This window comes from Drosophila takahashii, chromosome 2L (genome assembly GCF_030179915.1).
Source record: "Drosophila takahashii strain IR98-3 E-12201 chromosome 2L, DtakHiC1v2, whole genome shotgun sequence".
NCBI lineage: Eukaryota > Metazoa > Arthropoda > Insecta > Diptera > Drosophilidae > Drosophila > Drosophila takahashii.
Genome location: NC_091678.1, coordinates 14,370,231 through 14,395,037, shown reverse-complemented (window position 1 = coordinate 14,395,037; position 24,807 = coordinate 14,370,231). Strand labels below are relative to the sequence as shown.

The 24,807-nt window shown below is 39.9% G+C and overlaps 3 protein-coding genes and 1 long non-coding RNA gene across 11 annotated transcripts in view; 2 read left to right on the top strand and 2 right to left on the bottom strand.

Annotated features, from left to right (window-relative positions):
* Positions 1–75: 75 nt before the first annotated feature.
* Positions 76–2,856, bottom strand: LOC108068560 (pescadillo homolog). The gene is made up of 4 exons (XM_017158209.3): positions 2,697–2,856; positions 2,358–2,591; positions 1,190–2,288; positions 76–671 (listed from the first exon to the last, which is right to left on the bottom strand). Exons 1-4 carry the CDS (start codon positions 2,712–2,714, stop codon positions 121–123), a joined length of 1,902 nt encoding a protein of 633 aa, XP_017013698.2. The 5' UTR covers positions 2,715–2,856; the 3' UTR covers positions 76–120.
* A 5,492-nt stretch (positions 2,857–8,348) lies between these two features.
* The window catches only part of Nckx30C (solute carrier family 24 member Nckx30C), a 32,728-nt gene continuing 16,269 nt past the window's right edge, over positions 8,349–24,807 (bottom strand). For 3 of the 8 annotated variants that reach the window (XM_017158186.3, XM_017158185.3, XM_070211559.1), the window contains exons 4-9: positions 18,795–19,023; positions 14,624–14,817; positions 11,811–11,885; positions 10,051–10,305; positions 9,260–9,396; positions 8,349–9,168 (exon numbers count right to left, since the gene is read on the bottom strand). In XM_017158186.3, the coding sequence (XP_017013675.3) occupies positions 8,928–9,168; positions 9,260–9,396; positions 10,051–10,305; positions 11,811–11,885; positions 14,624–14,817; positions 18,795–19,023 (1,131 nt within the window). In that variant the 3' untranslated portion in view covers positions 8,349–8,927. The remainder of the gene's footprint in view (positions 9,169–9,259; positions 9,397–10,050; positions 10,306–11,810; positions 11,886–14,623; positions 14,818–18,794; positions 19,024–24,807) is intronic. The other 5 variants (XM_070211586.1, XM_070211614.1, XM_070211532.1 and 2 more) reach the window with 4 other exon arrangements.
* LOC138912250 (uncharacterized) lies at positions 10,323–12,011 on the top strand. Its single transcript, XR_011417755.1, has 2 exons — positions 10,323–10,933; positions 11,576–12,011. It is a non-coding gene; the product is annotated as an uncharacterized lncRNA (long non-coding RNA).
* On the top strand, positions 21,439–22,758 carry LOC108068553 (uncharacterized). The gene has a single exon (XM_017158197.3). It carries the CDS (start codon positions 21,791–21,793, stop codon positions 22,418–22,420), a length of 630 nt encoding a protein of 209 aa, XP_017013686.1. The 5' UTR covers positions 21,439–21,790; the 3' UTR covers positions 22,421–22,758.

Here is a 24,807-nt window from a genome sequence, read left to right as displayed (position 1 = left end):
CTAACTATTCTTTTGATTACTGTACAATAAAATAGATTCAGTTTGGTTTTCTTGTACATTTTCATTGTTTATTGTTTAAACCTAAATCAAGACACAGTACCCCCCGAAACGATGGCCCGCTCACTTGGCCAGCTTGGAAGCCTTGGCAGCGGCGGCCGCCGCCTCCTTGCGCGCCTCCCGCTTGGCCGCTTTGCGGGCCTCCTTCTCGTCGGCCTCGATGGTTCGTCGCTTCTTGCGCAGCAGCCACTCCTCCTTCTCCTTGGTCTGCTTCTCGCGGATGAGTTTGCGGAAGAGGTTGCGGTGGCGGGGCTTCACCATGCGCGCCTGCAGGCGATGCTCGTCGACCTCGGCCTTGTGCACCTGCCGCTTGTTGACCTTGTGCACCTTGCCCGACTGCACGGCCATCTTTTGCTTCTCCAGCTGCAGACGCTTGGTTTTCTCATCGACCTCTTCCTCCTCGTCGTCGTCGTCTTCCTCGTCGTCCTCCTCTGGATCCTCCTCGTCGTCCTCCTCTGGATCCTCCTCGTCTTCGTTGACGCCATCGGCACCGCCGTACTTCTTGTACTCGGATGTCTCTTGTTGGTAGGCCAGCTGCAGCTGCGCGTCGAGCAGCTCCTGGTCCACGGTCTCCTCCTTCTCGGTTTCATCCTCGGACTCGTCATCGCTTTGGGCTGCGGAAAAAAGGGCATTTAATAGAGGGTTTATCTTAGTATTAAGGGGGAAATCGACTAACTTTGCGATTTTTTCTATAAAAACCGTTTGGATGGATTTAATTCAAACCTTTTGTATATTACTAAGTGTCATTTAAATAACATCCACTAATTTTTATATCCGATACTATCGGCTAATATATCGGTGGCAAAACTGGAACACTATTGTGTTCACTGTACCTCCGCTAAAAATGATTGGATTTCCATTTTGTTTTTACATTTCGCTTAAGAATTTAAAAAACTCGATAGTCCAAAGTCAAAAATGCGTTTTCACCTAAAAAATGTGACTTTTGGCTTAAAAATAAAATGTTTAAAGTTGAAAAATAAAAAAGAACGCACTTAAAGTTGCACCTACGTACCTAAAGTATAAGAGTTTAGTACCCTAAATTTTAGCATAACTTCAAAAGTTTTTGACCGATTGACTTAAAACTTTTTTTTTATAATCTTAAGATGTTAATCTACAAGATCCCCTTTCTTACCGTGTGTTTCAATCAAAGAGGGATCCAGCAGGGCCTTCTCCTCGGGCGGTATGTAGCTATCCCTCTTGGAGTCCACGAATGGCGAAAGGTGTGGCGGCAGCTTCTCACCCAAAAAGTACTTGTTGGTGGGCAGCAGCTGGCGCTGATTGACGCAGTCGAAGAGCCACTGCGGCTGAACATAATCCCGCGAGATGTACTGCGTGGCCAGGCTGGGCCTGTCGACGATCTGATGGGTGATGGTCTCGTCGCTTTCGTCGTAGGCAGAGCCGGCGAAGATGGACGAGTCCCAGGAGACCTTGCCGCCGAAGGAGCGGATGAGGATGACGAGGGGCTCGCGCGGAACCTCGCGGTTGATGAAGAACTTCAGGCCCTTGAAAAGGGTGCGCAGACGGGCCACTTCCTGGGCCTCCTGCTTCATCTTGATGATGCGCTTCGAGTCGCCGTCCTGCTCCAGCAGCTCCATGTCGATGTCCAGCTCCTCCTCGTCCTCCTGCACCTTATCGGTGCGCAGCAGCTCAAAGTTCAGCGCAGCAATGCGATCGGACACGAAGCTGGCCTCGTCCTTGAGCGAATCCTCGCTATCCTGGAGCACGCTGCTCGGAAATTGTGGGGGATAAGCCAGATTGAGGCTATGGAACAGCCGGAAGTTGGTGAAGCCCAGCATAATGGTGTAGAACTCGACGAAAATGGACATCACCTTGAAGTCGACCTCCTGGCGCGATTGCGGCTTGAAGGGATAGTAGTGCGGCACAATCCAAGTGACCTTCTGGCCCTTGATCTCCGCCTGGAAGTAGTAGCCCTTGATCGAGATGAACACCTTGCGCAGCGACTTGGAGGCGATCACGTAGTGCAGGAACTCGATGGTCAGCCGGCGGCAGAGGTTCGACTGCTCCCGGGGGATCAAATGCAGCGAGGGGAAGGTGCTGAACAGAAAGAGCAGGGTCAGACAATCATCCAGATCCTTCAGGGCATCAATAAAAGTGGGATAGCGCTCCTTGACAATGTGATCGAGTTTGATTTCGGGGAACAGGGCCAGGCGGCGCTTCAAATTGCGGAAATCCTTGATGGCGCGATCCCGATTGCTCTTCTTGGCGAAGATCTGGGGATTATAATGATTACGGTTAATGAAATCTGTGGGATATAACTATTTAATCAAAAGACAACCCACCTTGTAGTCACGCAGCGTCCAAACAATCGACTCGTGGAGCAGAAAACGAATGTCCTTGGTGTGGTAGAGCACTTTAATCTCAGAAGATCCCTTTTGGGCCCTACGCCTATGTTTGGGTTCCCTGGGATAGACGCCCTTCAGGATGCACAGCCGGCGGAAATCGTTCAGGGAAAGCTGCAGCTTCCTCAGCGCAGCCCGCCGACTAATATACTGCGTGGCCTCGCCGGATTCGTACTGGAAAAGGGTAAAAAACATTAATTTCCATATGGTTTCGCGAGAGTCCCAAGACACATAACCTTAAAGGGGGTCGTAAGTAGAAAATAACCCATCAAAACTCACCTTCTTCGGTCGCCTCATGCTGTCGGTCTATGAAAATGCACTTCTTGTCAAGTGAAATCTGCCTCAAACAGATTTATTTAAAAGAAAACACGCAGTTGACCAAAACACACGTTTTTTGTGTTTGGTTTCGCGTGGAAGGGAAGTGTGCCCGGTTTGAATTTAAAACGTTTGCTTGAATTAAAAGTATCCCTAAATTTGCCAGAAGGTTTAGGGCTCTACTAAAAATGGTAGAGAACTTTGCTAGGAGCCCATCGATATATTGACGCAAATATGAGAACTGACCATATCGATACGTCGATAGGTAGTGGCTTTTTAAATTCAAATTAGTAACGTCTTTTTAAAAATCAAAAAAATTTTAAAATGGCACAGTGATTTATTATTATTATCTTGTGATATTTATGTATTTTAAAATTAAATTAAAAACACTCGCCCAATGCCATTGGATAACTCATTTTATTGAATCTGTTTTTATTGTTTTTTATAGGTATTGTATTGAGAAAATAACATACAGTCTAAGTTTGTTGTATTATATAATATTCGTTATATATTAGTTAGTTTTGAACATTAACTTCGTTTTTTTTGTTTTCGCAACCCGCTTACTTTCGGTCGCATTTCGTTTTGCTTTCTTTGCTTGGTTGATAACAAAAGTGTTTATTTTAAACGGCCCTTTCTCGTTTGCTGCGGCTCTGCTACAACTCTGCTTGGTTGAACATTCGTGTCCTTGTGTCGTGTTCGAGTGTCTGCTTGAGTAATTCTTCTGAGCTTTCAAAGCCTTGTTAACGGTTCGATGTAAATGTATTGTATCTGCAAAATGCCTACGCATTTGCATCTGCATTTCTGCATCTGAGTGTGGTTTGTTGTATATTTCACCTAAATAACTAGTTAACATTTCGGTTTATTCGCTATAGCTTCGTTTTGATTTACATAAGTTTTTGGGGGGGCCTTTCACCCCCCGCTCTATTCTGCGCCTCTCCAATTTACGATCCTTAAAATGCTTTATATAACTTCATATACTTTTGTTTTACATATATATCGTGAGTGCCAGCCATATACTTTTGCATGTATCGTTAGAAATTGACTATATATTTGATTTGCTTTTACTCCTTGCTCGATTTTGATGATATCTGTTAACTGATGGGTCTGCTGGGGAGTTTGGTTCGGTTCGGATTTTGGAATCAAATGACTGCGTGTTTCTGGGTGTGTTTTGTATAAAATCTAAATGTCGTTAACTAGACGTACTTGTATAAAGTAAATAACTCGCTGTATTCGTCATTCGAGCGCTCTGGTTCGCCACAAAGATAAAGTGAGTTCGGGGGGGGGCTATACTTCTTTGATGACTAAGAAGAGGGGACTAAATTTAGACTGGATCAACTGAATGTCTGAACCGAAACTTTAGCTCCCTTTTTGCGCTTTCTTTCATGGTTTATCGTATTATTCATATAAATCATTTGTACAATCTTATGTGCTAGAAGCGTATCAGTTGTTAAAATTAATGTCTGTTATTATAATACTCTCATTGTTCGCTATTAAAATATTACACACCCGTCTGCACTATCGATCGGTCTCGAAAAAATACACACTCCTAAGGTAAAATTCAAAAGTACAACGATCGAAACTGAACAACGGAAAATATACATACATTTTGGTGGGTAATGATAACTGTATTACACACGACGCTATATCTGCTGACATCCGATGTCGATCGGCTGATCGCTGGCATTACAAATAATAAACGCATCCGGTTTATACACTTATAAATTTGAAAACGCTATAAAATCTTTAAATTAGTCTACCAATATGTTAACTATTACTTTTTACTGGATTTCATATATCATATTTGCTTCATATACGCATTGTCGTTAAATCGTTTAATCGTTAATCGGTAATCGTTTGGTTTCCTCACATCGAACGAAAATCGAAATAATCGAAATCAAATCGAAGCCGCTGGCAACTGACTGACAATTTATTGTTTGCTGTGTTTCTCTGTCTAAACAACGGACGCAACTTGAAACGCTCTCTAAATATTGTAAATATAATCGAATATAAGTATTGCATACATTGCATTTCACGTGTTCTATTTGTATTCGTAATCGTATTAAGTATTAAAAAAGTAATCCACTTGGAGCGTGCGATCGCCCCAGACACGCTATTCGCTATATGCTATACGGTATATGGTACATATACTGGTTTATAAAAGTTAATAAATATCCGAGTGTTCCATATATGTACGGTTTAGGTCTAGTTCGTAGATTATTTAAAGCTGAAATTAATGATTATGTGCTCGTTCGTTTTTACTCGTAGACGTTATGTGGTATATCGGTATTTCTTGATCAAGACGATTGTTATAGGTGATTGACTTGAGAGCGTGATTAGTATTGGGCCAGATCAGATCTCTAGAAATGCTTCCGAATGGTCTGTGCTTGTGTTTGCTAATTTTATTTGAAAACATCGAACATTGAATATCTAATCATGCCAATTACGTTTAGAAAACATAAGAATCAATTGGGTATACTTACGGTTGATTTTTCTGCAAAACTCAAAATTTGGTTGAGGACACAAAATTAGCAAACACAAAATTCTTTTGGTTTTTTTTTTTTGTTTTTTTTTGTAAGTTTACTTTTTTCACTTTAATTTCAAACAATGATTTTTATTTTCATAGTTAAATATTTCATAAAGTATATATAGCATTACTATATCTTTCGATTCGATTTGGTATGCTCGGTTTCGTTTTATCTTTATTATTATTTCCTTCCTTATGCTTCGTTTATGTTTTATGAACGCTTTTGCTAATGTTTCAACAATTTTTTTGTGTTTTTGTTTCACTTTTACTTTTTACGCAATTATTCAACTTGTTAAAAATCTATAACCATAACAATTTCATATATATATATATCTGTATATATATATTTCTTGTATATATTTCCTCTTATTTACGTTGCTTTAAAGCGAGACTTCTACGCCACTCGACAATTTTGTGTGGTGTGTGTGCGTTGTAGGTTAATGATTTTGGATGGATGGGAAGGGAAACATTGGATAGAGAAGGATTTTTGTTAAAGGGGGATCGTTTGATTAGCCTTTCATTTGCTTGAGGGCGTGGTAGTGAAAGAAGCTCCTCGAAATAAATTTGGGCTTTTCTCTAGGAAATTCTAGGTTTTGTACCTTTTTAGACAGAAAACTGGGGCGCGATATGTATGTATGTATGACAGATTAGATGTGAGTGGGTGTGAGTGAGGGAAATCTTCAGTACAAGTAATTGCTGGGTGTGCTTTTCCATTTTCTCGTTATTAGGTTCTAATAAGATGTAGTTAAGTGTGAGTGTTTCTTTCTGAAGTATTTTATTTTTATATAATAAATATGACTTGGTTTTAAAGTTAATTTGGAAGATATTTTTTTAGGTTTTTTCTATTCGATTTAGTTTTTTTTTTTGTATCCATTGTTGTCTTTAGTTTGACATACAGCATGTATAAAAGTTTAAGTTAATTTGTTGTTTGTTCTTGGAAGTTGTCTCTGTTAAAGCCTGGCGACCAAGGCAATCTACTCGTGAGAAGTGAGCTTGCTAGTTGGGATATATACGATACAAGGGCGTATATATCAATACAGAAGGACGAAAGTCGACACTTTTGGAATTAGGAGCTACACTGAGAAACGCTTGGAGAGGCTGAGATGAAAGGTAAAAGGTAGAAGAGCAGTAGATTAAGTTTGGAGCTAATTATAAGAAGAACAAGCTTTAGTATATAGAGAGAAGCAAAAATTAGTTTTTAAGATTTCAATTAGGTTATAGGAAAGGCAATAAAGTATAGAAAACATTGCAAGTCAGTTTACGATATTGGTCTTCATAAAGCGATATTTATAGAAAATACTTAGGATAACCCAATATAATTGATAGGAAAAGTGGTAGACTGGTTCTCAGCCAACTCTTAGCTGGATTGGTACAAGGGCAAATGAAGTGATGTGGTGTCATCTGTGTGGAGAGGGTATGACCTGATGTTAGCCTCGTTCGAGTTTTATACAACGTCTCCACCTCGGTGTTCCCTGACAATCCTCTCGCTCCTGCTCTCTGCTGCCGTGACCTCTGACCTGCCCATATCCTACATGCATATTCATATTATATTATCATTTATTCATATACTCGTATATTAATATCTGTGTGCAATCGAATGCACTGCACCCATGGGGTGTAAGAGCGGCCACTTAGTTACGTTAATTCTGCATTTGCATCAGCACATCTAATCGCATTGTTCAGTGGATACAGTATATAATGCTGCGACTGTGAATGCATATATAATTATTTCCGATGCGTTACCACTGCTGAGCTGCTGACTTCTTGGCCTCAATGTACAGTGAGATTTTCGCATGTCGTACATATAGGAGTATGCATATAGTGCGATGCCACTGCTGAATCCTCTAATTTCACTGGTAATAAAAATTATTGCTTTCTGTTCTGAGTGTGTACGTGTGTGTGTTTGTATATTGTATCTTGTATCTGGTATCTGGTATTTGTATCTGTGTTCTGTCGCTTCCTTAACTTGACTGCGAGCCATATGCAAACGTCTGGATATCCGTTAGATACATTGCCTACTTAAGTATAGTTGCATATATATATAGTAAGTTATCTTCTGGTATATATAAAATATATATATATATGTATGTTTATATTTAGGTGTATATATGTATGCGTTTTATGTTTAATTATTTGGGTTTCCATCTCCATACAATTTGCATTTCATCGGTTTGCGGCCACTTGGTTTTACGAGTTAAGGGTTTTAGTTTAGAAAAATGTTACGTACCTTCTAAATAAAGAGAGCAAGTTGATTTTGTTTCATATTTCGTTAAATATCGTCTTATATGTCGTTTATATATAAATACGTTAATATGCTCATATATATGTACTTGGGGGACTTCATTAAGCAAAAAGTATATGAAATTAGTTTTTTTGTTTTTTTTTTTGGTTGGTTTTGTTTTTTTTTGGTTTTTTGTAGGCTTAGTTTTTGTTTTGGATTCGAAGTAGTCTATAATAAATATGGCTTCAATTTAAAGTTAAATTTAAACTCTGCTCCTCCCAAACGCCAACTTGAATCAGAATTAGAATTAGGACTAGAATCGGGATCAGAACTAGAATCATAATCATAACTAGAATTAGAATTAGAATTAGCATCGGACTGGAATCGGTGATAATCATAATGCCCTGGTCTGGATGTATGGCAGATGCTCTTTAGCAAAATATCTTGAGTATGCCCTACATTCGCTTCGATTTAGTTTCGGAATTCGAGTATAATTGTAGCTTACTTTGAGAGTTCTTTTCTTTGTTCAATAAGTACGCAAATTATCACTTAATCAATACAGGTCAATATATAGTATGCCATGTAAGTGTGCGTGTGAGTGGGTATATAAGTATTATGTATATAAGTCGTAAACTAGATAGAGTTTAGATAGGCTCTGGATAAAGCTTTTAGGAGAAATCTTAGTAGAGCACGCAAATGAAAGGCTTTTCGCTCGATCGATCGAAACGAAACGACAGAGCTCAACACAAAATTTGGAGGCTGCTTTCCTTTATCGTATCGTATCGTATCGTATCGTAACGTACCGTATATAGGATATAGGGTGCCTTGTGCCGAGATAATCATATATATTTGTTGATACATACTTTTGCTGGTTTTCTTATGCTTGTAGTTAAAACCCAAACGTTAGGTAGATACATAGTTAGTAAGTGGTTGGGAAGCCATTGTCGTGTGTTTCCTTCTCGCTAGTTTGGTATTAGGTCGTAGATACATAGATACGATAGTTGGGAGCAAAGATTCGTAGAGTTTGGGACTGGAGGGGGCTGCTTGCGTTAAAAAGCTGCGCTAAACACTTTAAAGTAAATGTCTTTCGAAAAAGAAACGCTGGCACTAACTAACTCGCATTTTGTTAACGTTAAGTTTTCGATTTCGTTATTTTCAATATGTTTGTTTCGGTTTTGTGGCGTGTATCTGTGAGTGAGTCTGTGTGGCGGTGTTTTTGTCTGTTTAACAATTCGATTATTTAGCTTTAGTCCATTGTTAATTAATTTGTTAATCATTCATTAATTTGCTTGTATATAATTTAGCTAATTGGGTGTGAGACGTGAGACTGTCTCGTCCTCGGCGGCATCCAGACATCCTTGTCCACATCCATATCCTTGGTAGACATCCTTGGGATCTCGGTAGCTTGAACTCGGTAAGTGTTGACCGCTTTTGTCTTTGCCCCTGCCCCTTAGAAGGGGCACGTGATCACGTCGTATTCGAACATCAGCGACACGGCGACAAAGGCAAAATACAACAGAAACATGGTGAAGCCCAACCCCTTGTTCATGCGCCAGCGGAAGCAGGCGATTGACATCACCACGAACACAAGCATCATAAACAGGATGGTTATGGAGCAGACCATGCCCACCGAGTTCACCTCCACAGGGGCCCCGTAGATGATTCCATACAGCAGCCACGGGATCGGCAGGCTGTCAAGTGAGGAGTAGAGTAGAGGTAATCAATGGTAACCGGTTAGGATGCGGCTCAAAAAGGACGCCAAAAGATGCAATCACTACTCACCCCACGGTCACGTCGAATATATTGCTGCCCACGGAACTGGACACGGCCATGTCGCCGAATCCCTTGCGTGCCACTATCACCGAGGTAATCAAGTCCGGAATGGAGGTGCCCGCCGCCAGGAAGGTCAGACCCATGACCTAGGGGGGAAAAAGAGAGCGGGGTGAAGGGTTAATCAGCGGCCAAAGCAAGGCAAGCGCACTATTCGTACACTACTCTACTGTCCTATAGAGCAGAAACTCTGATTTATAAACCCCATTTATAAACAAGTAATTTTGCCTAAACGTACTTTCCATTATAAAAATAATTAAGTATAAAAATATTTTCTCTAAAACAATTATTTAAAAATTTGCTTTTATGTTTTTCTTTACTTAAATATTGAAGTCCTTATTCAAACAGTTTCTATAATTTTTTATACAACTATTCAAAAATAGCCTATAAAATGTACTAACCATTTTTAGATTAAAATACATTTTTTTTAAGCCGGTTTCATTTTCATTATAAATTTAAAGTATGCTTGAAACCATTCCATCCCCTTTAGGTTTGAAGGCTTAAAGCCTAAGTTTATCCTCTAGCTAAGTAGGCTTAAAGCTATGAATTTCCTATGTTTTTAACATTATGAGGTGAAAACGTGCCTAAATCTTTTAAATCGTTGGCTTGATGTTTTTTGCTGTTTTCAATTTGTATAAACAAAAAGTTAGTTGGTATTCCTTTGGAATAATTTATTAATTGAAGTCTACTATACTTCAGGAGGGAGTCCTAATAATTTAAGCTATTTGCTTTGGTGAGTGTACCTCGGGCGGAATGCGCGCCGTGTCGCCGGCCACGTTGGCCCACCAGACCATCAGGTAGGAGAAGGCCGCTATCCACACGATGGAGCCGATGAAGGTGACCGGAAAGAAGCGCTTGCCGCGGGGCGTCCGCGTATCGGGCAGTGTCAGCCACATGGGCACCAGGAGCGGGGCCACCAGGACGTAGGTGAGCCGCTTTCGCGCCGTGTCCGGCCAGGCCATGCTCAGGGGTTCCGGCTCATCCTCGATTTCGGGCGCCTTTGTTGGTCAAGGCAATGGAAGAGATTGGCGATTAGGGACTTGGACCGAACTCGACTGAAGTCTGTTAGTATTTAGCCGTAGCTTTTGGGTATTTATATTTATATATAGAGGTATATAATATTGAATATGTAATACGGAATTTGTTGTATAAAATATATAGTAAAAATGTGGGTGTGTGGATTATGGTGTCAGTGGTTGAAGGTGGTTGATTGATATTTCGATTTCGATTTCGATTTCGAGGTCGGAGGTTCTGAGGTGGAATGCGTTCTGAGCTATGTTTACAGGATGGTCATGAGTCGTTACGGTTACGGGATAGCTTTTTTGTCATAGTACAAATTTTGCTCTGCTTTCGGGTTTGCAATTAGTCTTAGTTTAGTTATGGCTTTGGTTTGAATTTGGGTTGGGTTTCATTTCACTGGCGGGAGCTCGCAGACAGGCGTTTAGAGCTTGCTTGGCGGGATCTGAGTGGATTCGGTGTCGGTTCGATCAAGATACTTAGTGTGGCTCGAGTTCAAAAGGGGTGCACTTACTTTCTAGCAGGACTACAATTACGATACGATACTGATTTGTGCTCAGACTTGAGATGGTTAGACTTAAAACGTGCAGAGTTCGATCAGCATCGCAGGTACAGTGGTACTACATTGTGGTGCATTGGTACAGTGGGCATGCTCAAGTCAGACTTGCAAGTGCAACAACACACAGACACAGTCTACAAGGTCGATCAATCGTGAACAAAAGTAGAAAGTAAAACAGGTTAAAAAGAGGTGTCTAAGTCTAGTTTTCATATCACTAAGGTAAATTCTACTCGAAGTATACGTGGTTGTTACACTGAAGCAACATTGTGTGTGTGTGTTTTTTTTGGGTTAGTTAGTGACAATTCTCAGAAGCTTTGCAAATGCAACAACTAGGTGGAAATTTAAATGCGGTCTACACTCCACGCTCCTGGCTAGTAACTCAAGATTCCCAACTATTTTAAGTGTAATTTATTTTTATTTTTTTACCATTCAATAGCGCAAAGATATGGGTTAGTCATTGACGGGGCTGCGGTTTTTGGACTTGGCGTTCTGGGCATTTATAATTAATCATCATTCAACTGAAGTGATTTCATTTACGATATTCGATACTATGCAGAATATTGATCCCAGAATTTATATAATATTGACGGACTAACCACACTTTTTTAACAAATACAATTTCAAAGGCAATTTGCTATTTTTATTATTATTTGATTTTTATCAGCTCTGAACATATTGTCTTTATCTTCCAGGTTTCTAATGAGGCCACTGCCAAGGAGCTTTTGTGTACGACTCGCGTGCATTTGTCTGATATTTTCTTTGTTACTGAATAAAAATGAAAAAAAAAAATACATTTTCGTCGTTTACGATATATTTGTTGCAAGAAATTATAAAGATTGTATGCAATATATAGAAGAGCGAAGATAAATAGATATAGAGAGAAAGATAGGTAAAGAGAGATCAATAAAAATTGTTCATGAAACTAACTTTGATGCTAAATTTGCGTGTCTGAATTTTGACCCTCTGCTCAATCCAGCTAGGACGTCGACCACTCAACGATGGCTTTAGGTTGATTATTCAAGATACATTATAAATTTATATGACAAGTATTTTTGGGAGAAGAGTACACATTTATAAGTATATATAGTGATTTGTAAACATAAAGTTTTGGATCTCAGGGCCAAGTCCTCAGAATCAGATCAGTTATGGAAATAAAACTTTGGTTAAAACTTAGGCTGTTGGAAAAAGTAGAAGACTTTTGAGGGGGTAGACAGATAGATAGTTTGGAAAGAAGGCTGTTCACAATGTTTAGAAGAAGTGTGGGAAGTCGGGGTTTACATAACAAACACATACGGATCGGGAGAGAGTGGAAACACAAACACAATTAGCTGGTTGTGGATTAAACTGTTATATATTTTTTAAGGATTTTCTTTTATTTTTTCTTTAAGACAGAAGCCCAACTCGGAAAATTCGGTTTAAAGCGGCCATCGAGGCCAGCCATGTTGCGTCTAATTGTGAGTCGAATTCAAATGAGGTCGCAGTAATTGAGGCGAGTCAGCACCTCAGAATTTTGTTTGTTTGCTTTGTGATCTTTGCATAAATGAAAACAAAAAATGTAATTAATAACCAACTAGGAAGCGAGATTCTTTACGGCAAGCCGAAGTTAGGACACCCTTGCAGATGGATGTATATATTTTTTTAAATAATCTTTACAGATTAGGAAAAAACGTTATAAACGATGCAGCAGTTGCTAAAGATTTTTAATTTTACATATGTATGTAGAATTTTCATTAATAGCATATGACAAAAAAATCCGCTGCGTCGGATGCAGCTTTTCTTTTAAGTTGGGATTACACGGTGAATCAGTTCGGTCTACACGATGCAGACTTTCCCAATAAGCTCATTGCATTTAAACTGCAATGAAAAAGTGTTCTAAACGATGCCGCGGTTGCTCAAGATTTTTAATTGATTTGTAGAATTGTCATTAATAGCTTAAGACAAAAAATCTGCTGCATCGGATACAACTTTAGTTTTAAGTTGGGGTTACACGGGGAATCAGCTCGCTCTGCTGTTTCACCAAGTAACTCTAGCTTCAAAGACAGACGACATTTTCAAACGGATGACGGAACTTTGTAACCTTCTGCAAGAGGTAGGGTATGTTGGGCCCGCAATGAGCATCCGGAATGCAATGCTACTAAGCCTGCTGCTTTTGCTGATATTGCTGATGGGGGGCCAAAGCCGAGTGCTTGCGCCTATGCATAAAAATGTTCGCGTTAACAAAATGCCAACGATTACGATACGCGGCGAGGTACGATATACGAGCACACACGCTGTGTGTGGGTGGGTGTGGTGATCGGTGATCGGTGGTTTTTGGGCGCAGCTACTTTGCATTGGAATGACTGCATCGCGCATTAGTGAAATATGAATGGAAATCATAATATGCAAGGCGCTGTGATGACTTTGGTTCTCCTCGGCTGTTTGTTGGGTATATACTGTAGATGTTTTTGTGGATGCTCAACGCTAGGTACGAGTAACGAAATCAGGTAAAGACACAAAGCAAATGAGTTCCAAATGGGTCATACGGTATACGAGTATGCAAAAATTTCACTATTCCGAATTAGCTCTTCTTAATCTGGGGCAAGACAAAACACACACAGAGATATAGATAGATAGATAGATAGATAGTTCGATAGAGATGGATGGAGGGTGGAAAGATGGGGGCATGAAGATACTCCAAAAGTAAGGGAGATAAACATACACAAACAAATCGAAAGAAAGTTGAAAGGTAGACAGGAGGAAAGTTGAGGCGTGTGTGGTGTGTGTGTGTGTGTGTGAGATAGAGATTTGTGTGTGGCGGGGATGGGTGGGCGGTGGGTGGGTTGAACAGTTGTATGGAAAAGAATTCGGACACAAATCGTTGTTTAGTTTAAGTCAAAGAAGTAAATCAAAATCCATAATAAGTCACACATAAACGTTGCATAAACACACAGACATATCTTTCTGGTATTTTTTTGGTTTTCTTTTCTCTGGGCGGGCCTACACACACTTAGGCATTTCACATATTTTTTTGAACCGGCAAAAACAGTGGGAAACGAACAAGGAAACACATGAAAAACGAATGAGGGAAGAGTATACATCAAAACATATATTTAGGTGGGGATTAAAAACACACCATGGTTCAGTTTAGAATCAGTTCAAACGTTGCATCAATCAGTTAACCAATCAGTTGCTTAATCAATCAATCGATTAGCAATGTAAAGGAAACATGCCAACAGCTAGAATTGGAAAATGGAGTGTATACATTTTGGTAGGTCGCTTGAACTGGTCGCTAAACCCTGTCTGGGAAATAATATCGCACTGGGGGGTATCCGATTTACAAAATACGATATTCAGCTGACAATCAATAGCGATAATAATATTCCGGAAAGTGATTTTTTAACTTAATGCTTTCATATTTCAGCAAATACAATTTTACGATATTCATTTACGATATTCGATATTAAGGCTATTAGTTCTACTTTTTATCGCGACGTGGTATTAAAATCCAAGGTTCTTTCATTTTCCACGATATTCCTGACTTAATTAAGTTGTTGCTTGTATGAAGAATGCAGCGCATTGTGTGTGACACAATCAATCAGTTTGTAACGAAAGCACAAGAACCGAAAACTGAAATCAAATCAATAGATATTCGAAACGAAAAAGACATGCCTAAGGAAAATCATGAGCAATTCATATATTAATTAGCACATCGTACGGATTACAACAGGGGGACAAACGGAGGTGGTCAGGGGTGGACTTACCGAGTCGAGGGTGGTGTCGATATTCCCATTGGGACGATCGGCGAGCGTGGTCTCCTTGAGGTTGATCTTGACGTGGTTGGCCGCCGAGGTGGTGGCACCACCGCGCTGCGGCTTGGTGGCATCCAGCAAAACCTTCAGCGAGGCAATGGCGTGCAGCTGCGTCGCCTTCTCGTCCACTTTGCCTGGAACATCATCTTTGTCATTGTAATTGTGTGTGGTTTTTTTTTTGCGGGTGTTTCGATAAATAATGCAGTGTTTGTTTGTTTATTGTTTATTGTTTGTTGGTACACAAAACACGAGTGTGGTGGTGGTGGTTGTGTTGGTGTGTGGCGAGTAGCGGTGTTGTCGTTGTAGTATTTGTTGTTGTGTTTGTGCGGTTACGGTATTCGGTTTTCGGTATTCGATTTCGATTTTCGGTTTTTTGTTGGCACACAACGAATTGAGTTTTTTTTTGAACGCAAAATCCAAGTGTTTATTTTTATTTGATCATTTTTTTTGGTTTGGTATTTTTTTTTTTTTGCGAAAAATCAAAAGAAAAAAAGAAGAAAAAGAAAGAATAAAATTGCATCGATTAAAATCAGAAATAAACGAATTAACCCAGTTACGAGTTTCATTTTCAGATTTAGTTTCTTTCTTAGAGCTTTTAATTTACAATCAAATTTACTCATTTAGGGGATTGGATTGGATCGTTCATATACGCAAATATATGTCTATATGTATATTGAAAATATTTTATACAAAATGTTGATGTCAGTTGCGAGACAGCATTTGGAGGTTGCTTGAGTAAGTTAACAGATTATAGTTTATAGCTATGGGGATACGGTCTAGTCTATATAGAGTAGAGTACAGGGTATGACAGAAGAGTAGAGCGGAAGAGAGAGCGGGGGGAGCAGAGAGCGGAGAGCGGACAGCAGAGGGGGAGGGGTTCGTAAGCTGACTAGGACTACAGCTAGGACTATAAGTAAACTAGTTCTAGTCTAGAGATCACTACTGATATTTACCGTGTCAGAGTCTCATGGGTTTTTGGTCTAACTTTTGTCTCTGAATCGATCCGATTCGGTATCTATTGAGTGTGAACTTGTGTTTTGCACTAGGAGCTGGTTAAATATTCGAGATTTCGATCTGTTTTTTTTTTTTGATGATGCTTGGGGATCGGACGGGGTTTTCTGATGGGTTTCAATTCGATTCGATTCGGTTTTCTGTTGTCAATGCGGCGTGAAGTTCTCTTTTGAATTTACATTTTCTCAGGGGATCCTCTGACTAAGTAGGTACACTTGGAAGACCCCTTCTAGCATTGCTCTAGGTATATACATATACATATGTGTGTATATATGTACACGATTCCGATAGACTTACATCTAAGCTTAGCTTACGTTTCTATAGATCACAAGTGTGTGTTTGTATCGCGGTGGGCGGTTTTACAGGGGGGCTCTTAACGGTATCGATATGACTATCTTTGGTTTTAATACAGACCTAGTGAAGAACATGCTCATACAGAGAACTGAGCAAAAGCACGACTATGTAATTCGGGATGGGACTTGTGATCTTGGCTGTTCTTAGAGACAGGCTGGAAATCAATCGAAGCGATTATATATCGAGATCATTGCCATCGGAGATCATAGAAAATGATTTCCGCCCGTCGCTGCCGGATTTCCACTGGCTCAGGCCCAAAAACACAATTCCCATACAACGAGCATAACGAGTTGAAAGAAACACACATATAAACAATATATGACGAACATTCCAGTGACAAAAAGCGATCCGACCTATGCAAAAACAACCTGAAACAAGCTCGACTAGTCGCACATGCAGTCGCAGCTCGTTAATAGTTTAAATAGTTTTCTATCTACTCGGGTGTGGAGTGTAGATGGGTGTACTTTATATAGTATAGCATGAGTCTGAGTCTGAGTCTGAGCCCCTAAGTCTAAGTCGAAGCCGATTTCGAACCGCATTGCTGCGGGCCAATTGTACTAGTTGCTAACTAATTACAATTTCAATTACAATTACGATAATGATTACATTTAACACATACAACATTAAAAACGCATAGTTAATATATGTACAGTATAAATTGTTTTGTTTTTGTCACGCGTCAAACTCAACTCAATCCAGCATTCAATGGCATAGGTACTCGAGGTATGGCATATATTAAGACCTGCGGAATATCTATCTTGCAGTATATTTATTTTCATTTAGTCAGTACGTATGCCATTGAACTGCTCGCACAAACTCTAGGAATTTATGATAAGTTCTCTATGCTAGATATATAACGCATATGTATATATATATATATTGATATATTGGTATAAATGTAACTCCAAACTGACATTGAACAACATAAAATATTTTCGTTATTTTGTTTTCTTTTTTTTCTTGTTTGTTTTTCTGCTTTTCCTTTTGTTTTATTGTTATATTTTTTGGTTTTTACTTGTTAGCAACAAAATGAAAAACAAAGCCGAAAGTAAATAATTAAATAGCGTATTTGTGTAGCATTAGCAACTGAAGGCGAAGGAATAAACCCTTGTAACCTAAGTTTCTAATTGGGATCCGCTTTAACTTGAATTAATCTGAATCACCTAATTCAACAAAATGGGGAACTTTTGAATTGAAAGCTCTGCTGTCAGTTAACAATGACAAAATAATATATTCCTGATGATTTAATAGATCGTTTTGGTTTTTCCACTGTATATTTGCGAATATAAATCTTCTTTGTTGGGCAATTAGAAAATTAAAACTTAATTGGAATTTTTTCTTTGGTTCTACAACCCCTGTAAATTTCATATAGAACTGCTAACTAGTTGAGGTAGGCCCACTTGGAGCTAGAGCTACACGAATTCTAACACTTCGCACCTGCGAACCTTGGCGAACACGCCCCTGAGCTGCCTCATTTCGATTCGTTTAATTTTCTGTGGGCCATTGCCGTGGCAACGACACTGAGGTCTTTTCTACATATTCATGGGTGCAGGGGTAGCTATAGCTACAGTCAATCCATACCAAAATCAATGCTCGAAAGTGGGGCCAATCTGATTGGAAACTTTGCACAACTACAGAATCTATCCGGTGTGGGAGCAATAATATCGCGATGACCTTTCCCTCTTCCTGCCGCACCCAAAAGCAAAAGGGTTAGTGCTGTCAATCGCGCCTGCTGGCTCTTTTTCCCCCTTTTTTTTTGGTTCTAATTCTAGTCGACGGAGCGTCTGGGCCTGGCGTGCTAATTAGGTAAGTGGCTCCAAGGTCGCCATTAAAAAAGTGAACCAAAGCCAACGAAAGCTAAAACCAAATTGAAAGAAAAACAAAACAAAACAAACCGAAGCGAAGCGAACTGAAAGGCAACAACGCAACGCAAATGAGAAATGGAAGTAGAAGTGGAAATCGGAGCATAGACATAGATACAGATACAGATACAGATATAGATGGAGATACAGTAATTGGGCTGAGAGCAGCAGAAGTGGAAGGATGAGCGAAAGTAACTTCTGGCTGGCAAGTCAAACATCCAATTAGAAGGAACAGAGAATTTACACAGAATTTTTGGGAAACCGAAAAGAAGAAACCAAAACTGAATAGAACAATTTTACTTTAGAACAGATATAGATAACAGGTACAGGTACAGGTAGTATATATAGTATAGTATATAGAGTAGAGTTGGATGTTATTGCATTTGTATTTATCTTATTTTGGATGTAAGCGTGGCGGACTGGGAATGCGCTGATTAACAAATTGTAAGTCAATATTTATTGCTTATTTTTATTTAATACCTAAAGAAAGATAATCTTTATGGGAAGAACATGTTGCAATTGACTGAATCATTATCTTTATATTTATTTAAAGGCTTTGAGGAATGACTTTAAAGAGAATATTAAGAAATGTTACTCATACGCCTTGTATGCCAGTTTACAATCAATAAATTACAAAATAATTATTATTTTATTTACTTTTTTGTATAAAAATTTATAGTAATTATTGATTTAAACAATTTGCTTATCAGCGCGGGGGCTTTTGGATTTACTGGATCTGGGATTGTGGTCGAGGAGCACTGGGAAGTTAATGGTTAGCCGGGTAACTGGGGACTTCGTTATGGGGACTTTTAGTAGCTTTCATTTTTTCTTTTTTTGCATTTTTGGCTTTTGGCTTGACTTGTGCAAAACACACTGTGGCAACTCAACGAACTTACCATCGTGTAGTGGATCTATCGTGTGTATCATTAGCTGTAACAGGCCGTGGCGGAACTTGGCACCGGTCTGAGTACTACCCGAGGTGCCGCCCCCGCCGCTGCTATTACCTGTGGCGCCCGCATGGCTCGATCCGGGCGGACCCGAGCGGGTTTCGCTCGCCGCCCGCGATGTTACCGAGCCGCCCGGCTGGGTGGCCATCGATGTTTCGGAGGAGTTGGCCGCATTACCCTGCAGTGAAGGAACGGAGAGAACGGTGGGTGGCGTGGGTTTTGCGGTTACGGTATCGGTATCGGGTTTAATCGGGTAACGGTCAGTTACGGTTACGGTTTCGGATTACGGGTTTCGATTGGGTTTGTTTTTTTTTTCGATTCGGTTGAGTTTTTCGAGTTGTGGTATTTTTTCAGAGAGCGGTGTAATGTTTAATTATTTTTGGTTTTTTTTTTTTTGTTATGGTAAGCATATTTCGAGAAAAAGGTGAAAAGAAGAAGAAGAAAAGTTTATTATTGCAATTTGTATAAATTTACAGTTGAGTGTAGCTTTTTGTATTTTTTTTCTTTTGTCGCATGTTTCTGTAGCTGTTGTTGTACTTGTTCTTGTTGTTGGTGGTGTTGGCTTTGGTGTTGTTGTAGTTGTAGTTGTTTGTGTGACTTAAGAACTAATCGAATCGGTAAGTGCAAGTTAGTTGGGAGCCAATATCTGAACAGAACTCAGGAAACATCAAACGATAAAGATAACCTATAACCGATAAGGAACTTAACGAATGTCGAAAAGGAAAATCGTAAGTAAATGAAAACAATTGATTACCACAACATCCAACAAAATACGTTATATACGATATACGGACCACTTGCGATCAAACTGTGCAGCTGATCTATGGAATATAGTACAGTCTGAGGGTTACATTTCAGAGAGATCGACAGTCTGGATCTTAGATTCGATTGGCTTTCTGACATTCTGTCAAAAGTGGATGTTGAAAAGTACAAAATATAGAGTTTCTGAAGGTTTTTGTGCAACAAAATAAACATCTCGATCGGTGCGGTTAACACTTTCATTATTTACAGAAGGAAAGTAGGTGCTAAGGATCGATCTTGGAAGTATCTTTTCGAGACCTCAAAAGACTTGGGCTCTTTACGGAGGTGAAACACATGAGTCGTATATATTACAAAATCAAAATGATAAGTTCGAAGATGAGGAAACAAAATACGTATAGATGAACACTTTTCGTTTTTGGTCGTTGGAAATTTTTTTTTCTGTTTGTCTGTTGCAACAGGTTGGTTGGTTTTTTATACATACAAGCATCATAAGACTTTCTTTTTGGTTTTCTTATTATTTTTTTTTAGTTGCTTTGTTAAAAGAAAATGTACACATATTGTTGTATTTTTTTTATATCTGTATTGATATTTGTCAAAGCGCAGTGGGAAGTTTTGTTGTATTTCATTTTGCCTTCACTATAATCAAAAAGAAACAGATAAAACACAAAAACATTTGGAAAAACTTTGTCGGAGAACTGAAACCGAAAAATACTTTCAATCGATGCGAATTAATTGTTGGCATATTATAGCGAAGGAAGCGCAGGCAGATGATGGTTTGGACTCGGATTCGGATTCGGAATCGGTGGGATTAACTAATGCAACGCAAGCACTAACCGTACGGCTACGAATATATCTAAAACGTGTGTACTGTATGTGGAGGGAGGCAGGTGACTAATGGGGACTCTAATGAATGAATGGAAGCGAAACGATATGATAATTGGCCTGGTTATACTATATACTATATAGTGGTGTAAATGAGTCCGATCGGAGAACGAGTCTTTCGTAACTCCCATTCATAAGTCGGACTGAACTGGAATCTTTTAAACTGAAGCAGGTGTAGGGCAAGTAAAGTTCAGACCTCTTTACAAGTGGCTCGTGCCCAGGTGAACTACCCCACCACTGTGCCTGATTATAATGCAAATTAATGCCCAGTCATGTTGTCGATCGGCCAAACCAGCCTCTAGCTAATGGTCTGGGTTTTCTGATCCAATCACACTCATTCACGGTTCGAACTAATCGCACTCACTCATTCACCTGACGCAAAGATCGAAGACACCTGCGAAATCTGATGTCGCACGTAGGGAATTTCTGAAAAGGTTTCTACACCAACCAGAGAGAAAGAAATCTCTCTCTTTTTAGCATCCGGGGGTTTATTCACCTTGAACCTGTTACAAACTGCGGGCTGTCAGATCGGCCTGATTGATTTAGACACTGCAATTAGCCACAATTAATGGCAGACTATCTATATTAGCTGCAGCCTGCAGTCGTGTATGAAATCATGCCGAAAGTATTTTATAATATCGAAAATTCATCACCGTTCGGAGACAAAGACGCCAAGGCGCAATTTACCTTACCAAAGCGCTTAAATCACATAATGAATTATTTAAGTTCAGCATGAATCACACACAGTAATTCAAAAAAAACTCAAGACCAAGCTGCTCGAACTCAAAATTTCGCCTGTCGACCTGAGTGGTTTACCTAATGATCTAAGAGATGCAAATCCGCAAAACAAACAAAAGCTCAGATTGTCACTCAACCTGTTTTTCGAACTATAATGTAATTGGTAACGAGTCAATATCTCGAAATCGGAATCGGAAGAGATGGCAACCTGCCAGCAGGGTGGCCCCCAAAGCCAGTTCCAAGAAATGGCGCAAATATTCCTGGGATCCACTTAGTGACGTAGTGACGATTTGTTTACGCTCCATAAGTGGCTTAGTAAACAGCGAATGATAAAGCCATAGCCGACTGATAACCGGCTCAGAGCCCCTCGATGCACTCAGTTGGAAGCCGAAGAGCCGTAAGTTTGAGCTTGGCTTCGGAACCTGACGGTTCGATTGCGGTCGGCGCTGTAATACGAACGTTTATATATAGCTCGATGAGGCGCACGTCGTCACTTAGTCAGATACGAAGCTTTAACCAAACCGCATCGAAGCGCGAATCGGGAATCGAACCCAATAGCCGCAATGTTTCAGAAAAGGATAATCGAGTTGATCACGGTTCTCGTGTATTGGGTGATCATCACCCCGACCACCTACAAATACTGCACGGAAAATAAAATAGTCAGGATGAGTTTCGACACCCTCGTTGGCACAGTGGGCGACCACTGCACCCTGGCCCTTTGCCTAATGATTGGATACGTCGCCTTCTACCGCATCATCATATTTATCTACATGAAGCTGAAAGTCTGCGACATTCGGATGTGGGACGAACTGCAAAAGGCCAAGGTGGATCCCGAGGCGAATTTGGACAAGAAGTCCTACTACCAGCCCGTCTCCACCGAGAACCTCGATGTGGTGGACTCGGGCAAGAAGAAGAGTAGGCCAGCGACTCCGAAGATGATCAGGACCATCAGCAATCCGCTGCTCATCGAAAGCGATTTGGCTCGCATTCACATCAAACACGAAACGCGACCGCTGGAAAGTGCCACCCTACCCAGGCTGCAGCAGGCACAGGTCCACCCTAGCCCAGTGCCCAGCCTGAGATGCGCACCACCTGTGCCGCAAATGCAGAAAAGTGCCACCCTGCCGAATCAACACAGCAAGGGCGTGATTATGTCTCCCAAGGTTCTGATGCCCAGACCTCAACAGGTGTAGACGCAAGTGATTAGTGCCCAAAAGTCGGCTCATAAAAACCACCAGACCAACAATTTTGGTTTTAGTTTCTGTGAAATTCTGAGCTCAACTTAAGAGGACCAAGTCCGCAAAAAGTATTAGCTACTGCCCAAAGATCGATATTCGAAACCGAATCGAACACGAAATTAGTCAATCACCACATTCCAGTGTACTCGTTCGCACGAGCTAAATTAATTCTGTAGTTAGTGAATATATATTTATTACTAGTCATAAGGCAGCTTTGTTATCTGTGTACCTACTTATCGTATATCACCTGCATAGTACGTGAGTTAATTAAAAAGAAATAAATCAATTGCATCTTTTGTAAAACTAAACTGTATATTTCTTTGGGAGATACGGGAATACAATTAGAAAGCTTGGCGAAATTTTAAAATATTTTTGAAACTGGCTTCTATAAGTTTGTCTATGCAAAAGTTATGGATTACTTTCCTTATAAACAAAGAAAAAATGGGATCATGTCTACTAAAATTCTGTTGCAGGGACCTTAAATGGTGTAGCGCCTAAAAGTCGTCTCATAATAACGATCACCAATTTTAGTTCTAGGTTCTGCGGAATTCTGAGCTCAAATTAAAATAATACAGTCCGCATTAACGATTAAGAAACCTAATCGTTTTTTAGTTTAAGGCCACTTTTTTTTATCTGCGTAATTGTATTAAACGTAATTATGAAACGTAACTTATTATTTCTTTGGGAGAAACTAGAATACAATAAGTAAGCTTGGTATTCTATAAGATTGCCTGGCAACAATGGATGATTAAGCCCCATTTGACTGATTACGGTATTATCGCAATGAAATGGATTCATGTTTCACTGGAGACTAAAGGGAAGCCGAGGGCTTGAGTATCAGTTTGGTTTTAGCAAACCGCCAGTTTAAATTTGTCTGAAGCTGGATCACAAGTGTTTTTTGGGAGTTCGCGAAAATAATAATAGTTTATGCAGCTTTAAGCAAACTCTAACGAGCTGTAAATGTTTCAGAAAAGAATTATCGAGGTGATCACTTTGCTCGTGTACTGCTTTATCGTCACTCCGTTGACGTATAAATATTGCAAGAAAAAGGAAATAGTGAGGAAAATCGAAACCGATGATTTACTGGGAACGCTATACGAAAACTGCACCTTCTTACTATGTGCGATGATTGGCTACGTTATCTATTACCGCATAATTATGTTCATTTACATGAAGCTCAAGGTCTTTGACATAAGAATGTGGAAGAAAGTGAAGGAGGCCAAAAAAGATCCTGAGGCGTTTTTTGAAAAAAAATCATGCAACAAGAGCGCATTCGAAGGAAAGCCAAAAGTCTTGGAATCTGGTGAGCTAAGGAGTAAGCGGGTGACTCGGAATATGAAAAGGACCATCATCAACCCACTTGCCATCGAAAGGGATATGGCTCGTATTCACATCAAACACGAAAAGAAGTCTGTAGAAAGTGTCACCCTACCCAGAATGCTTCAGGCGCAGGTCCACTCTAGTCAATATACTAGCTTGAGACGTGCACCACCTCCGCCTCTTATGAAAGAAAGTGCCCATCTACCGAAAAATCTCATCAGAGGTCATCAAATTGTCACTTCCAAAGTTCTGAGTTCAGCCTAAAATGATTAATTCAAAATATTCGCTGTTGACCAAAAATTTAAATGTTAATAGTAAACCCCAATATCTCACTTCGGAAGTTTATTTTTTACGAATAATTTTAGAACTTCACCCTTAAATTCGTTGAATCATACATATTTGTATAATATCAGGATGAATTGGGAACTAAAAGCGCATTAGTTAACTTGAGATAAGACGCGAAACCACAGAATTTTGTTGCGGTTGGTGCTGAAATATGATCATTTTAGGGCTCGAAAGTCATTTGTTTTCCAAACTTCCTACGCATCGCATCGAGACAACATGTTTGAGAAAAGGATTGTTGAACTAATCTCGTTTTTGTTATACTTTATGCTGCTCGCGCCGATCATTTATTCCTTCAGTGCTGATCAATTTTTAAAATGGGACGGCGGAAATGTCTTGGATTCGATTTTCCGATACGGCTGGTTCGCCATCTGTCTGCTGCTGGGCTATGTTCTCTTTTATCGCATCTTCATATTTATTTACACGTCACTAAATCTCTGGCACATTCATATGTCGCATGAACTCGATAAGAGAAATAAGGAACTGGAGGCGAGATATGGCAGGAAGTGGATAAGAAAGACAAATTCAAGAAAGAATATTGATTCTAGGAAAAGGAGAAGATTGCCAAGGGTCGGATTTGAAGAGAGGGCTGACTTTGTATCAATCCAGTCCATGAGACCCAAATGTGATCTGGCTAGCATTCACATCAAGAATGAACGAAAGGTGAATAAAAGATGACA